Genomic DNA, 13,507 nt, shown 5'->3' with positions numbered 1-13,507 from the left:
CCCATTTATTATACTGCGTAGTCTCTGCGTAGATTAGATGTACACGTATAAATCAGGCTTTAAAGGTGTAGCAAAGTTTGCAGTTTATGCTATTTTACCTTAATAATTAAAATGTAAGATAACATTTTGACTTGTGTTGGAGGAATATTAAAGATAACAGATACAATTCTTAGAATTAAAAAGGTGTCTGTGTACCTCTGCCCAAATCAAACCATTACACCCAAACTCCACTTTGAGATGTGATTTTTGTGGCCTGACAGCTTTTATTGTGGAATTTGTGTTGCACTTATGGTGTCATATATTTATTCATTCATTCTTTCTTTACATAATGTCATTTCGTTTTATACACGTCCGTTTTTTTTACCCTGCTGCTTTTGCTCTTCCTTTAAAAAAACAACAACCTGACAATCAGCTGCCTTTAGGGGCGGGACTTCCTGCCCAGGCTTTAAATTGATTATAAATATATTTTTACAAAAATAAAAGAGCAGATAAATGCAGAAATAAATGGAAATGCATATAAATATTCTTCTATGTCTTATCATTTGTCTTTACATTTTTAAATGTTTAGGATGTGGAAACAGTTCATGCATGATGACATGAATAAATCTGGATCATTTGAGAAGCTTTTTGGTCCAAAACATGTCAGAAAATGGTAAATAAAGTGTAGCTCAGTGTTTCCAAAAGCTCGGGATGATGTCCGAAGATATTCAGTTTATTTTAATAGAGGAGAATAAATGTTCAGACTTCAGCTGTGATTCAGACACGCACACAGTTTCTCTCTCTGAGGTTAATTAGTGACAGTCTGAAGAACGAGTTCAAACACGGGTCATAAAATGAGTCATCTGTGGCTCTCCTGCATGAAACCGAAAATATGAACCAAAAACACAAACTCAGAGAGAGAAGCTGGAACACGTGATGGAGATGATTGTGTGCTTCTGTCACACTCTTGTTCCCTAATATCCTCTGTTATATTTATTATGATGATTATACATTGGAGCTGGAGTAGCTAACGGAGGATGTCCCTGGTTCGAGGTGTGTGTTTGGATATCAGCTGGTGTGTAGTTGTTGTTGAAGTGTCCTAATTGTTTTTTTGTCTCCCTCCTCCACCTCCTCCTCATCACTCCTCGACAATCGAATGATATTAATCTTCACATCCTCGTTGTTTTCCAGAGACTTCATGCTCATTATGTTCCACTTAAAGCAATCAAATTAAATCTCTGAATGATTTGATCAAATGCCTCCCAACGTGCTCGCTCCACCTAATCTGAGATGCAACATGTAATATAAGATAAAGAGGCTCTCGCTGCCTCATCGCTGTCTGTGAAAACAAAATATGTTATTTTGCCACAAATACAAATCAGCCCTGAAAGAAGCACCTCCACAGATCCGCTGTCAGCCTGTTGATAGTCATTCAGACGCATTTTCAATCAGAAACAAACTGGTATTAGTGGTCAGCCTAATGGTCCAAAGCGTGTTCTACTCTTGTGGCTGTTTCGTCTCATTGATTAACCAGCTGTTGTCTTGTTGATCAGGAAATAAATGCACCTAGAGATCTCAACCTGCTCTCTTTAAATCCTCTGCGAGCTGATCTGCCTTTCCATCCACCGGCTCAGAGAGGAAACGCTGCCGCAGTCTACTAGAGCTGCTAATTACTCCTCCTTCTCTTCCTCGCAGAGATCCTGGAGCAGCGCCGGTGGAGAAGAAGAAGAAGGGGAAGAGGAGAAACCAGCAGGCGGCTGTCCAGGAGGGGGCGGAGAGTGACGACACTACCTCAATGTCGGCCCTCAACATGGGAGGAGACGACAGCCAGGACCCCCTGGATAATGCCGTGAGTACACTGGTGTCATCGTGAACACATTTAGTGAACCCTTACGAGCAGTGACATCAGAATTCCACGGGTCCACCAGTGCCACTCCAGTTTTCACTCCATCAGAAAGATTGGATTTAAATTGTTAAGGAGAAGCAAATGAAACATTTCTCTAATTTATCTTTAGGGCTTTCTTTCCCTTTTTCTTCCCGTCTGAATCATCTTCATCTTTCTGTTCATCTCTCCCCTCCTCTTCCTCAGAAGCGGCGTTCAGGACGACAGGTCAAGAGGAGGAAGTATAACGAGGATCTGGACTTTAAGGTGGTGGACGATGATGGGGAGACGATCGCAGTTCTTGGAGCCGGGAGAATCTCAGCGCTCAACGCCACGGCTCTGGCATGGCAGGCTGAGGTAAGGACAGACGCAGACCTCCTCATTTCCATGTCTTCTCTCTTTATTTCACTTTTACTTCTTGTCTCCTGCTGCTTTATCATTGTTTTTAAAGCACAAGTTAAACACTAGTCCTATAATAACATTAAAGTATAGAATGTGTCTGTGTTGCAAACGTGTTGGACGAAGGGCTGAGCGATTTGGACTCACAGATTTGTCACAACAGCTGCTTTAAGGCCGCAGTTTCAGCTGTTCATCATAGATATAAACACGGAGTGTGAAAATTAACATTTTAAATGATGCGAGGAGCTTCTGTTTTTTCAGCTCTTTCTCTTTAATTCATCGCTGTCTCGCTCAGCGAACCGACCTTCATCTCTGCAGTCGGCTCATCTTCTCTGTTTGTCTCCCTCAGGAGCCTCCGGAGGACGAGGCCAACATCATCGAGAAGATTCTGTCTGTCAGAACAGCAAAGAAAGAGGTGAAAGGAGGAACACACACCTACACACACACACACACACACTTTCCTGAATGAATGAAATGAATGGATCCTCTCCTGCTGCTCAACATGATTTATTTCTCCCATCAGTTCATCTCTTCCTGTCTCTCTCCTCAGACTTCATCAGAGGACCAAGCCGAGGACAGAGAGGAGTTTTACGTCAAGTACAGAAATTTGTGAGTCTGTCTTTATAACTTAAATGTACTGGCTTTAAAATACGATTCACACGTCGGAGTTCCCCCCGTTTAATGTTGCGATCCACCGCCCACTGGCTCAGATCAGATGCAGCCGCACAGGTGTTTTATTCATCCCCTCTTTATGCTGTATGTGTTTGTAAAACATGCAGAATATCAGCCAACATAAAGTCCAATGATCAGAACTTGATCACCACTGTGTCTGACACTAAGCCAACCGTAAAGATGCTGTCAGACCAAATGCAAAGAACATGTTTGATGATATGAGATTTAAAATCTTGCAAAGATGCACATTTTTTCTCTCAGACACTGTAACATTAACTTGTGGTTATAAATGTGCACATTTACTGTTTGCACTAACTCTGCTCATCGCGGTACCTGCGTTACTGACTGACTGAGTGAGTGACGGTACTTTCAGAGCCATAGAGAGAGAGAGAGTTGCGACATCCCATTGGCGGGTCATGGAGCATATTGGACCTCCACTGACGTGACTCTCTGTCTAAATGGCTCTGGACACTTTGTTCGGGAGTAGGTGGGGCTGCTCCTCCGCTGCTCGTCCGCTGTCCTCACCTACGTCCGCAGCGTGCACCTGCTTTCAAACACGTTGCCATCGGCCTCATAAGGACAGTCCTTGTAACACATTGCCCTCAAAAGCGTACATTTACCTGATGTGGTCAGCCACATACAGGGTTTTGACCTAGTCTTGTCTTTTTTTTTTTTCTGGGCATAGGACAGGTGTTGTTACATGTGACAGATGTGCCATTCCATGTGTCTTGTAAGCTGCCGGATACCTGAATTTCCCTCAGGATCTATCTGTTTGCAGCAGGCAATATAATTGCTGCAATGAATGCAAATGATGCAAATACTTAAATCTTACAGGCAATAAATGTGTGTGCTGCTGTGTCATAAAATCCCGTCTACATTCAGTTTCTGTCGACGTTTCAGAGAGGGCAAATATATCTTTGTGATGGTGATACAAGGCTAAACGTTAGCATGGTTAGCCCCAGCTGCGTCCTTATCTTACTGTAACTGTGATATTGATAAGGATGTTAATTTAGGTTAGTGAAAAACTCGACACTGCTGAGAGGATTGAGCCTCTGATTCAGCCTCCAAAGGAGAGAAAACATTCCTCAAAAAGCTTGCACACCATTTTCAGTTTGAACGTTCCCCTGTTCTGTTGCTGACAGGTTTTTATGAGCACTGTGGGACAACACATGAACTCTTCTTTAAGCAAAGGTTATGGAGCCACCTGGTTAAAGACACGATCAAAGAGATGTCCTAAAAATAGTCCCATGTGACTCTACAATAAGTCCTTGTTACCACTGTGCACACGCTCCGCCTAAGAGGTGTTTAAAGTCGCCCTCCAGATCGATGAAAACATTCATGGAGTGTCTCGACTTTGTTAGAGCTGCTTAGTTAATAGTTTTATGACATTGATTCCTCCCAGTCGAGTCGGCTTTGCACACACGAGCTGTGTTTTAGTCTCCAGAGTGGGTAAAGTGCTTCGCAGCAGTCGCAGAGTTTTCCCTCCTCTCTCTGAGTCGGAGGATCTCTGGGGAGCTTCCTGTTTAGTTCCGGCACTTTGTTTCTTTAAGTAACGTCCTGCACAGATACACCATCATTATTATGATCCTAATTTATTCCCAGGAGTGATGAATAAAACATGCAGAGATCAAACCGCTTCACTTTATTTAAAATAATGTATTCAGGAGTTATAAAGTTACAGGAAAGTGCCCCAAGTTTAATATTTGTAGTGCAAAAATCATCATTATACATTAATATCTGCTGAGTGCCTGTACTCTACACAGTGACATTAATGTTTGTCTATTTATAGGTCGTGGTTTATAGATTAATTCAGGTGCGTCAGACTGTAGCGATGGAAACAACATCTGCTTTCTTTCCATCGACTCAGGAAAATCTATGTCAGTGAGAATATGACAGAGTGAGACCTCCTCTTTCTTTCTGTTCTGTAAGACTGACATGTGTGGAGCATGAAGATAAAAATCATTGTCCAAACTGTCACAAACATACATGACATAACTTTTGAATGCCTCTGTGTGGCTGCAGCAGAGGAGGGAGGCAGTGTGTTTTCAGGTTATTTCCCCATCCTTTGTGAATGCAATATCTCAAGAACGCATGCAAGAAATTTCTCCCCATTTTGTACAAATGTCCACTCAGACTCAGAGATTTTGGTGGTCGAACAGCTTAGGTTAAAGGTCACTGTGACCTCACATATATCGCGATCTCCTGAGGAAGGTGTCTCAGGAATGCACAGAGGGAATTCAAATTAATCTGATTGGTTTAAATGTTTTCATCTGTCGAGAGAACCACACCGCCTGTGATCGATTTGTAAATATCTCCCCTCTCTTGTACCTTTTAGTTCTACGGTTGAGAAGGTCTTCTGACAATCACATGACCTGCAGAGAAACACAGTGAGAGTGAGATTAATGTAGGCCTTCTTATGCTGCTGTTTAGTTTTAGGGTGATGTTTTCTCTCACATATTTTAGACAAACCGTAATGCTTTATCTTCTGTCACAGCCACAGTTATACTGTCATTCTGTGACAAACACTGATGGATGTAAACTGCAACCTGACTTCTTTTTTTTACTCAACTTTAAATCATTATAATGTCCTGATTACTGAATAATGCAGCACCAAGGAGGCTAAAAAACGCCCTCAGGATAGTTCATCAAAGTTTACGATTAGCTTGTTTAGTTCTTATTCGACTGGTTCTTTTGCCATCATAAGAACAAGGCTAGTTTAACCCTGAAAGCAGTGAAACACAGCACCAAGACTGACCTGAAAACCCATTTTGGTCAAATAAAACATGGTCTATTTCTTAATTTAAAGCAGAACGCCTTCTCCTCCCTGTTCGCTCTGGTGTTAGATCGAGTCGATTCTGGAAGGAAAGATGTTCATAGATACAACAATAATGAAACGCAGCTTTATTATTTAAATTTCATTATTTAAAACATGCGATTGTGTTTTGCAGTTCGTATCTACACTGTAAATGGGCGACTCTGGAGGAGCTGGAGAAAGATCCCAGAATCCACCAGAAGATCAAACGCTTCAGGACCAAACAGGCGCAGATGAAACACCTGTTCACTGAGGTAACATTTACTCTTTGTTGTCTTCAACAGAAGAATAATCTTCTCCTGTTTTTTTAATGCTGGACAAATACGCGTTTTAAAATCTAGCAAAGATGTTACCAAAGCTATCTCAGCCTTCAGAGAGTGATTAAAAGGATACAAATGTTATAACTTCAGGTATATAAAGAATGGAGCCAGACCTTGCTATCCAAGCTAGTTCTAGCATTAGCTGATTACTTAGCATATGCTAACTTCTTGCTCCTCTTGTCCAAATGTGGTCTCTTCTGGCTCAAGAAAACAACATTCCATTACTGTGGCTTTGTCTTATATACAGTCTATGTGCCGGCAATAATAAGTTATTACAAAATGTATTTACCAATGACAGAGAAGGATATTAATAACCTCTCATGTGAGGCTGTGTACCCTTCAGGTTTCCACTTTTTTTTATTTCAAGGCATTTTTTTAGATTTTTTATTCTTTGCATTATTTGAGTATTGCTCGATCAGTCTCCTCACTTACCCAATGAATAATTAATAACCTTTTGTTGTCCATCTCTCTCTCCGTCTGTCTTTGTCCAGCCCGATGAGGACTTATTTAACCCGGACTATGTGGAGGTGGACCGAGTGCTGGAGGTGGCTGTTACCACAGACACAGAGACCGGAGAGGTGGGCGCTCTCACAGCTGTGTTTCTCTGGTTAAAAGCTGTTATTACTGAAGGTCCCGCTGTGGTACGCTCATAGTACTGATGCACGTAAACGCACACCAACCATGTGTGTCTGTGTGTTTTTGTGTGTGGTTGTAGGAGGTGACCCATTACCTGGTGAAGTGGTGCAGCCTCTCGTACGAGGAGGCCACGTGGGAGCTGCAGGAGGACCTGGACCCCGAGAAGATCAAAGAGTTCGAGGAGATCCAGAAACTTCCAGCAGACCTCAGACATATGGTGAGTATGAACAGAAGAGAAGAGCAAAAATGATGTGAAGTTGAAAACAATATTTTGCTATAGAGGAGATAAATTGAATGGTAGTTCTAGTGCTCTTAGACCTGGGCCCTTTTTTCTACATAGTTTGGCGTCTAAATGACTCTTAAGAACAAAAAGATTTTGATTTGCGTCAGTAGATTTCTTCATCTTACAGCAGTGAAAAAGGCTGTAATGGCTGCAAAGTGATCCTTGAGGGGGAAATGTGGCTGACAAAGTACGCCCACTAAAAGATCTTCTTAGCCACCAGACTCCATTGACAAAAAGTGTAATTTTACTTTGCAGAACACGAGTGGTGCTGATCTACTGCTGCTCAGATTGGTTACTTTATTTGTATTGTTAATGTGTGACTTTAATGTGTAATCAATAAACTCAGATCCAACACATCATAATAACACAAAAAATAACCCTACTAGGCAGCGGTGGACTATTAGAACACTCCTGTGTCCTGTGAGGTTAAATAACCATTTTTGTGAATGGAGTCTGGTGTGTTTGAAGAGAGCGATGTAACAACTGTTTGTGGTTTAAAAAAAGCATCTTCCTCTGTAACAAAAAGGTCAAAACAAGAACTTTTAGTGGACACACTTTGATCCATCAAGGATTATGTTGCAGCCATTACAGCCTGTTTCACTGCTGCAGGCTGAACACATCGACTGGTGACATTGAAACACTTTTTGTACCTATTAGATATTTAGTCCCTAAAATATGTAAAGATTTGTCACATGTGCCTGTCTCTGACCTCTTTTTGAAAAGCTCCGATTTGCTCGGTTTATTTTGCACTTTTATCAGAGCTTCTGCAGAACAGATTTGGAGACGTAGGTGGTGATTAAGATGTCTGGACGCAGACTACACAACAAATCGTTTACATTTTGAGTTTATGTTGGCGGGCAGATTAAAGTTAAAGCTGAACAACATCTTGGCTTTATGTTTCATCTCAAACTCTTCCTGCAACCCAGATGAGCTTCTCTGCCCACATCCCCACAAACTCTCTCTCAGATTCACAGCGTCGGCCATGTTTTCTGTTCTGAGCTAACGAGTGCAAACACAATCACTGCTCTGAGCTTCTGTGTCTTCTTCAGCTGCACCATCAGTTCTGACTTCATGTTTGTCTTTGAAGATGAAATTGAGGTTAGAAAACCCTCACAGTGTCAAACATCTTCTGCGCTCTGACCCACAATCCTCCTCACAGCCGTGCCGGGATACAGATTTGTGGAAGAGATGTATTTTGTGCATTTCCTCAGTCTTAAGACCAGTCTGTCAGGCTTTCAGCACTTTTGCTTTGCTGGATGTTGAAGAGAAAACATGTTTTCTGAATAGCAGCAAGATGTCTCTGCAGCTCTGTGAGATGCAGGAGGGAGACGTGACAAATTAAGTTCTGTCAATATAATATGTCGTATTTTTTGCTTTGGATTTTTCAGGGGCAACAAATAGTTTTAATATCTGATATTTTTCTGATTCTTTTGGTGGTAAAATCAGTACGTTGTGGAGGATTCGGGGCAGAAACATAAACCTTTCAAAGGGTTTATAATGAGTTTTTTTTATTATCTAAAGTAAACAAGACAAATGTAAAAAAGTAGCATTTATACAGGAGAAAAATAGGAAGTATAATGCACCAATACTGATAGGGTATCGGAGCATAAGCACTCATAAAAGTACGGCGATACAACTGCAGCCAGTACCACTTTACCTTTCATTCCACAGGATCCGTCTCCGGCATGTTCCGTGTGCGCCGCGACCTCCAGAGTCGATCGCGCCCATTCAAATAAGTGATAGTAATTCCACAGCACGCGCTTCGGTCCGTCTCCGGCGCGTCCCAGAAGCGTGTCTCTGCTCTGCTCCGCTAAAGATACGTGCCTGGTCTAATTTTTGACGGAGGCCGCTTCAAACAGAGCAGATCGTTGCGAACAGGAAGTCACACACGAATGTGTCCATGGTTGAAGCACAAAAATCACAAAATTATTTCCAAATGAGCAGATAATCAACTTCGGAGGTGCAAACTGAACTGTAGTTGTGTGTTGCTCTGCTGTGTACTGCTACGTTCAGGCACACTCAGAAATGGGAGTGCTCATCACGTGAACTTTTTTACACTATATGTGGTATAATGTGTGTTAGGTTAAACGAAAGTAAAATGTGTGGCAGTGTCATGTTTGTTTGTTAAGTAAAACAAAGTTGAGTGAGGAACATCTGATGAAAATGAAACATGCTTTTAAAGTCATTAGATGTCCCTAGAAGTATTATGTAAATGTAATATCAGCACTAAAAATAAATAAATACATGCGTGTGTGTCGATGTTGCAGGAGCGTCCTGCTCCAGATAAGTGGCAGAAGTTGGATCGCTCCAGAGATTACAGGAACGGAAACCAGCTCAGAGAATACCAGTTAGAGGGGATGAACTGGTTACAGTTCAACTGGTACAACAGGTGAGAACTGAATGCACTGTAAATACACTGGAGACAGTCAAGGCAGTCTATAAGAATATAAGAAAACATCTGTATACGTTCATATGTAAATGTTAATGTGGTAAATAAAACAAACACTTAGAACTAAAGCTGATAGAAACAAATTAGTGAAACAAAAGTTACTTATCGATTTGGGTTTCAGAGTTAGATTTCCTTCCTGTCCTGGTTTTGTCAGTGGAAGCACTTTGCAAACTCCATTTTTAAAGGTGATAAGATGCAAAGTCCTTGTAAATATCACAAGTTTTTATGAATACATTTGCATTCCTTCCCAGAAAAAACTGCATCCTGGCGGACGAGATGGGTTTGGGAAAGACCATCCAGTCCATTACCTTCCTGTACGAGATCTTCAGCATGGGGATCCGCGGGCCCTTCCTCATCATCGCCCCGCTGTCCACAATCACCAACTGGGAGCGGGAGTTTCGCACGTGGACGCACATGAATGTCATCGTGTATCACGGCTCTCAGATCAGCCGGCAGATGATCCTGCAGTACGAGATGTTCTACAGAGACACACAGGTAGCCATGTGAAGCAGTGTGTAAGGTGGATGAGTCAGCGTGTGCGGCTTTATAAATAGAGCTGAAGGTAGAAGGTGTGTGTGGGTGTTTTTATTTCTGTTCAGAAGAGAACGTCACAACATCACGAGGATTTAACAGAGGTGGAATGAAAGGAAACGTACTCTGTCGTGACTCATCTGTCTGTGCTGTTACATTTATTCCACCTGTGTGTTGTTGTTTTTCATGATAGAGTTCATGAGAGTAAACATTTAGGCCGGCTTAAAACAGGGTGTTACAGCTGCATGATATCCATCCTTTAACCCATCTTACACTGGATAATGTAAGTGTAACACTCTGTCTCTGTCTCTTTCACCTGCAGGGTAACACTATCCCGGGCGTGCTGAAGTTTCACGGGGTGATCACCACCTTCGAGATGATCATGGCCGACTGTCCTGAGCTGAAGAAGCTGCACTGGCGCTGCGTGGTGATCGACGAAGCCCATCGACTGAAGAACAGGAACTGCAAACTGTTGGAGGGGCTCAAACTCATGAACCTGGTCAGTGTGACTCTACAGCACCTGCATGTTTCTAATATGTGGCTGTTATTCTCTATCAGTGACCACCGTTATACCTGCACACCTGTCATACTTGTATACCTCTATTTTGCACTTGGATAAATCAGTTTGAATAGATGTCTTTGCAAGCTGCAAGTTTGATGTTTCTTGTCTTTGAATACGTTCTTGCGCATGTTTCTAAAGGAACACAAGGTTCTGCTGACAGGAACCCCTCTGCAGAACTCTGTGGAGGAGTTGTTCAGCCTGTTGAACTTCTTGGAGCCGCTGCAGTTTCCCTCAGAGAGCTTGTTCCTGGAGGAGTTTGGAGACCTGAAAACTGAGGAGCAGGTATGTTGAGAGAAGCGTGTTACACATGAACAAAAATGAAGATGAAGTACATCGTGGCAAAGTCTGTGTGGGAAAGCTTTTGCTGTGAAAAGCAGTAACAGGAAGTAGTTTTGTTTGTATTAAATGCATCCAAACACTGCTTTTTCTCAGACTCCGTAGCTCTGTGTCCCTGTGATGTTTAGTTTAGGATCAGATGTGTTTTAAACAAAAAGATTACAACATTACAACATCAGAAAACGTTCAGAGGAACAAACTGCAGAAGAGAACGAGGTCCAGGCATGAGAAGATAATATGAGACGAGGATTTTTTTAAATTGTTGTTTTGAGAATAAAGTTCAAATATCGAGAATTTAGTTAAACTTTCAGAATAAGTTCAGGTAAAAGAAAAAATAGAACGTGGATGAGGATTTTATGATCATTTGACTTTATTCCTGACATCTAAAAATTCAAAGAAAGAAGAATCTTCATTAACAAACAAAGAGAAGGAAAGACGCTACAGAAAAAATAGGAACGAAACATTCATATCCCCCCCACCCCCCTCCTGTTTCCCCGTACAGGTGAAGAAGCTTCAGGCCATCCTGAAACCGATGATGTTGAGGAGACTGAAGGACGACGTGGAGAAAAACCTGGCGCCCAAAGAAGAGACCATCATAGAGGTACGGCTGTGTGTGGGTTAGATACAGTATATACATATACAGTATATACACTCACCAGGCACATCATTAGGTACACCTGAAAAATCAAATGTAATCCAATACACCAGCTCAGCCATACGATTTGCTTTGATGTTGCCTGTAATGTACAGGCTTTTTTCTACGCTGTCATAGAGGTGTTAATTCAATGATATTTCAGCATCAAGGTCATAATTGGCGGTGGGGCTGTTCTGAGCTGCGTTATATTCAGAGATGTTTCTAATACTCTGGCCCCCTCATGTATGTAAATAGGGAGGACAAAAAATTTTAGACACATCTCAATATAATTTAGTTCAGTGCAACACCACCTTTAACTATGGCCTCAGTAATAAACAGCATTAAACTTACACACTTTCTCAACAAAACATAAAAGCAGAATCCATGCCAGTGCTCTAGTATTGAACTGCATTAGATTGTACATGTGAGTGTATATGTATAGATAGGTAGATATTTACACTGCAGAGCTGGAAAGAGCTTCTGCAGCCCTTCCTTCTGTTTAGCTGATTAGTGTGATATCACAGCAAATGCTTCATTAATTAATTAATTCATAACAAATTTAAGTGAATCACTCGCCTCCAAATAATCTTTTCTCGTGTTTTTATTCACAACTAATTTCTACATGAGATGAAATTGTTGCCTCAGAGCAAAAGGCCTCTGGCTCAAAGCCAGTGCAGTCAGCTCGGGTCTCTCTATGTCACAACTGAACGTTTTTAAATTGTTTGTTTGTTTTCTCAAATTGCTCCAGAGTGCTCACATAGTCCAAACTGATGCAGGTCCAGTGACTAAGAAACTCTTTGAATGGTTTTGAATAAATCAAATGACAACAGGAAACCAAGAGTGTGTTTACCAGCTCTTAGAGCAGCCACTAGTATTTACATGGGACACAAACCATCAGCTGGATCATCATGAGACTTTCACAGTTTGGTGACAGAGATTAAATAAATATAAAAAACCACTGTGGCCTCTCGTTCCTGCTGCAGGTGGAGCTGACCAACATCCAGAAGAAGTACTACCGAGCCATCTTAGAGAAGAACTTCTCCTTCCTGTCCAAAGGAGCCAACCAGCACAACATGCCCAACCTCATCAACACCATGATGGAGCTCCGCAAGTGCTGCAACCACCCCTACCTGATAACAGGTACACACACGCGCACACACACACACACACACACACACACATTTTCTTTTACTGAGGATGAATGTGAGCCCTCCTGATGTCTTCCCGCCTCTTCTCTTTCAGGAGCCGAGGAGAAGATTCTGGAAAGCTTCAGGAAGTGCCACAGTCCGGACGCTCTGGACTTCCAGCTGCAGGCGATGATCCAGGCGGCGGGAAAACTGGTGCTAATCGACAAGCTGCTGCCCAAACTGCTGGCCGGGGGACACAAAGTCCTCGTCTTCTCCCAGATGGTCCGCTGCCTGGACATCCTGGAGGACTACCTCATACAGAGACGGTGAGGAGAGAGGGAGCAGGAGAGGAAAGTGGAAGAATGATAAAGAAGGGTTGTGTGGAAGGAGGGAAGGAAAGACAAGACCTGATAGAGATAAATAGAGTGTGCTGCAACATTTGGAGGACAGGATGCCAATTGGAAGATTAATTACATTGTTCTGCATGTTCTCTGCAGCTACACGTACGAGCGCATCGATGGGCGTGTGCGGGGGAACCTGCGGCAGGCGGCCATCGACAGGTTCTGTAAGCCGGACTCGGACCGCTTCGTGTTCCTGCTGTGCACCAGAGCCGGAGGTCTGGGGATTAACCTGACGGCTGCAGACACCTGCATCATCTTCGACTCAGACTGGAACCCTCAGAACGACCTGCAGGTGAGCACATCGTTAAGATTTTAACGGTATTACTACTCTTATAGATACTGCTTAACAATCTGGTACTTAAACGATATTCTTATCTGTTCTTTTTGTTATTTTTTAAGAGAGAAAACTAAAGAAATTAAGAACAGAATTAAGATTTAAGCTTTATTTTCTGAAATGTAAAATAAACTATTTATTCACAGCAAA

At 42.2% G+C, this 13,507-nt stretch overlaps 1 protein-coding gene across 5 annotated transcripts in view; it reads left to right on the top strand.

The window, feature by feature from the left end:
* Window positions 1-13,507, top strand: part of chd6 (chromodomain helicase DNA binding protein 6) — an 82,546-nt gene that overhangs the window by 43,377 nt on the left and 25,662 nt on the right. For all 5 annotated transcript variants that reach the window (XM_069679032.1, XM_069679034.1, XM_069679035.1 and 2 more), the window contains exons 5-19: window positions 1,675-1,828; window positions 2,069-2,218; window positions 2,610-2,675; window positions 2,811-2,869; window positions 5,881-5,998; window positions 6,556-6,642; window positions 6,780-6,917; window positions 9,251-9,372; window positions 9,684-9,927; window positions 10,286-10,462; window positions 10,664-10,807; window positions 11,364-11,462; window positions 12,479-12,635; window positions 12,738-12,948; window positions 13,120-13,315. In XM_069679032.1, coding sequence (XP_069535133.1) covers window positions 1,675-1,828; window positions 2,069-2,218; window positions 2,610-2,675; window positions 2,811-2,869; window positions 5,881-5,998; window positions 6,556-6,642; window positions 6,780-6,917; window positions 9,251-9,372; window positions 9,684-9,927; window positions 10,286-10,462; window positions 10,664-10,807; window positions 11,364-11,462; window positions 12,479-12,635; window positions 12,738-12,948; window positions 13,120-13,315 — 2,122 coding nt within the window. The remainder of the gene's footprint in view (window positions 1-1,674; window positions 1,829-2,068; window positions 2,219-2,609; window positions 2,676-2,810; window positions 2,870-5,880; window positions 5,999-6,555; window positions 6,643-6,779; window positions 6,918-9,250; window positions 9,373-9,683; window positions 9,928-10,285; window positions 10,463-10,663; window positions 10,808-11,363; window positions 11,463-12,478; window positions 12,636-12,737; window positions 12,949-13,119; window positions 13,316-13,507) is intronic.

This window comes from Semicossyphus pulcher, unplaced genomic scaffold (genome assembly GCF_022749685.1).
Source record: "Semicossyphus pulcher isolate SPU_LCO1_2020_fin unplaced genomic scaffold, fSemPul1.0.p SCAF_3, whole genome shotgun sequence".
NCBI lineage: Eukaryota > Metazoa > Chordata > Actinopteri > Labriformes > Labridae > Semicossyphus > Semicossyphus pulcher.
The sequence above is the reverse complement of the archived record's forward strand: the minus strand, read 5'-3'. Positions and strand labels throughout refer to the sequence as shown.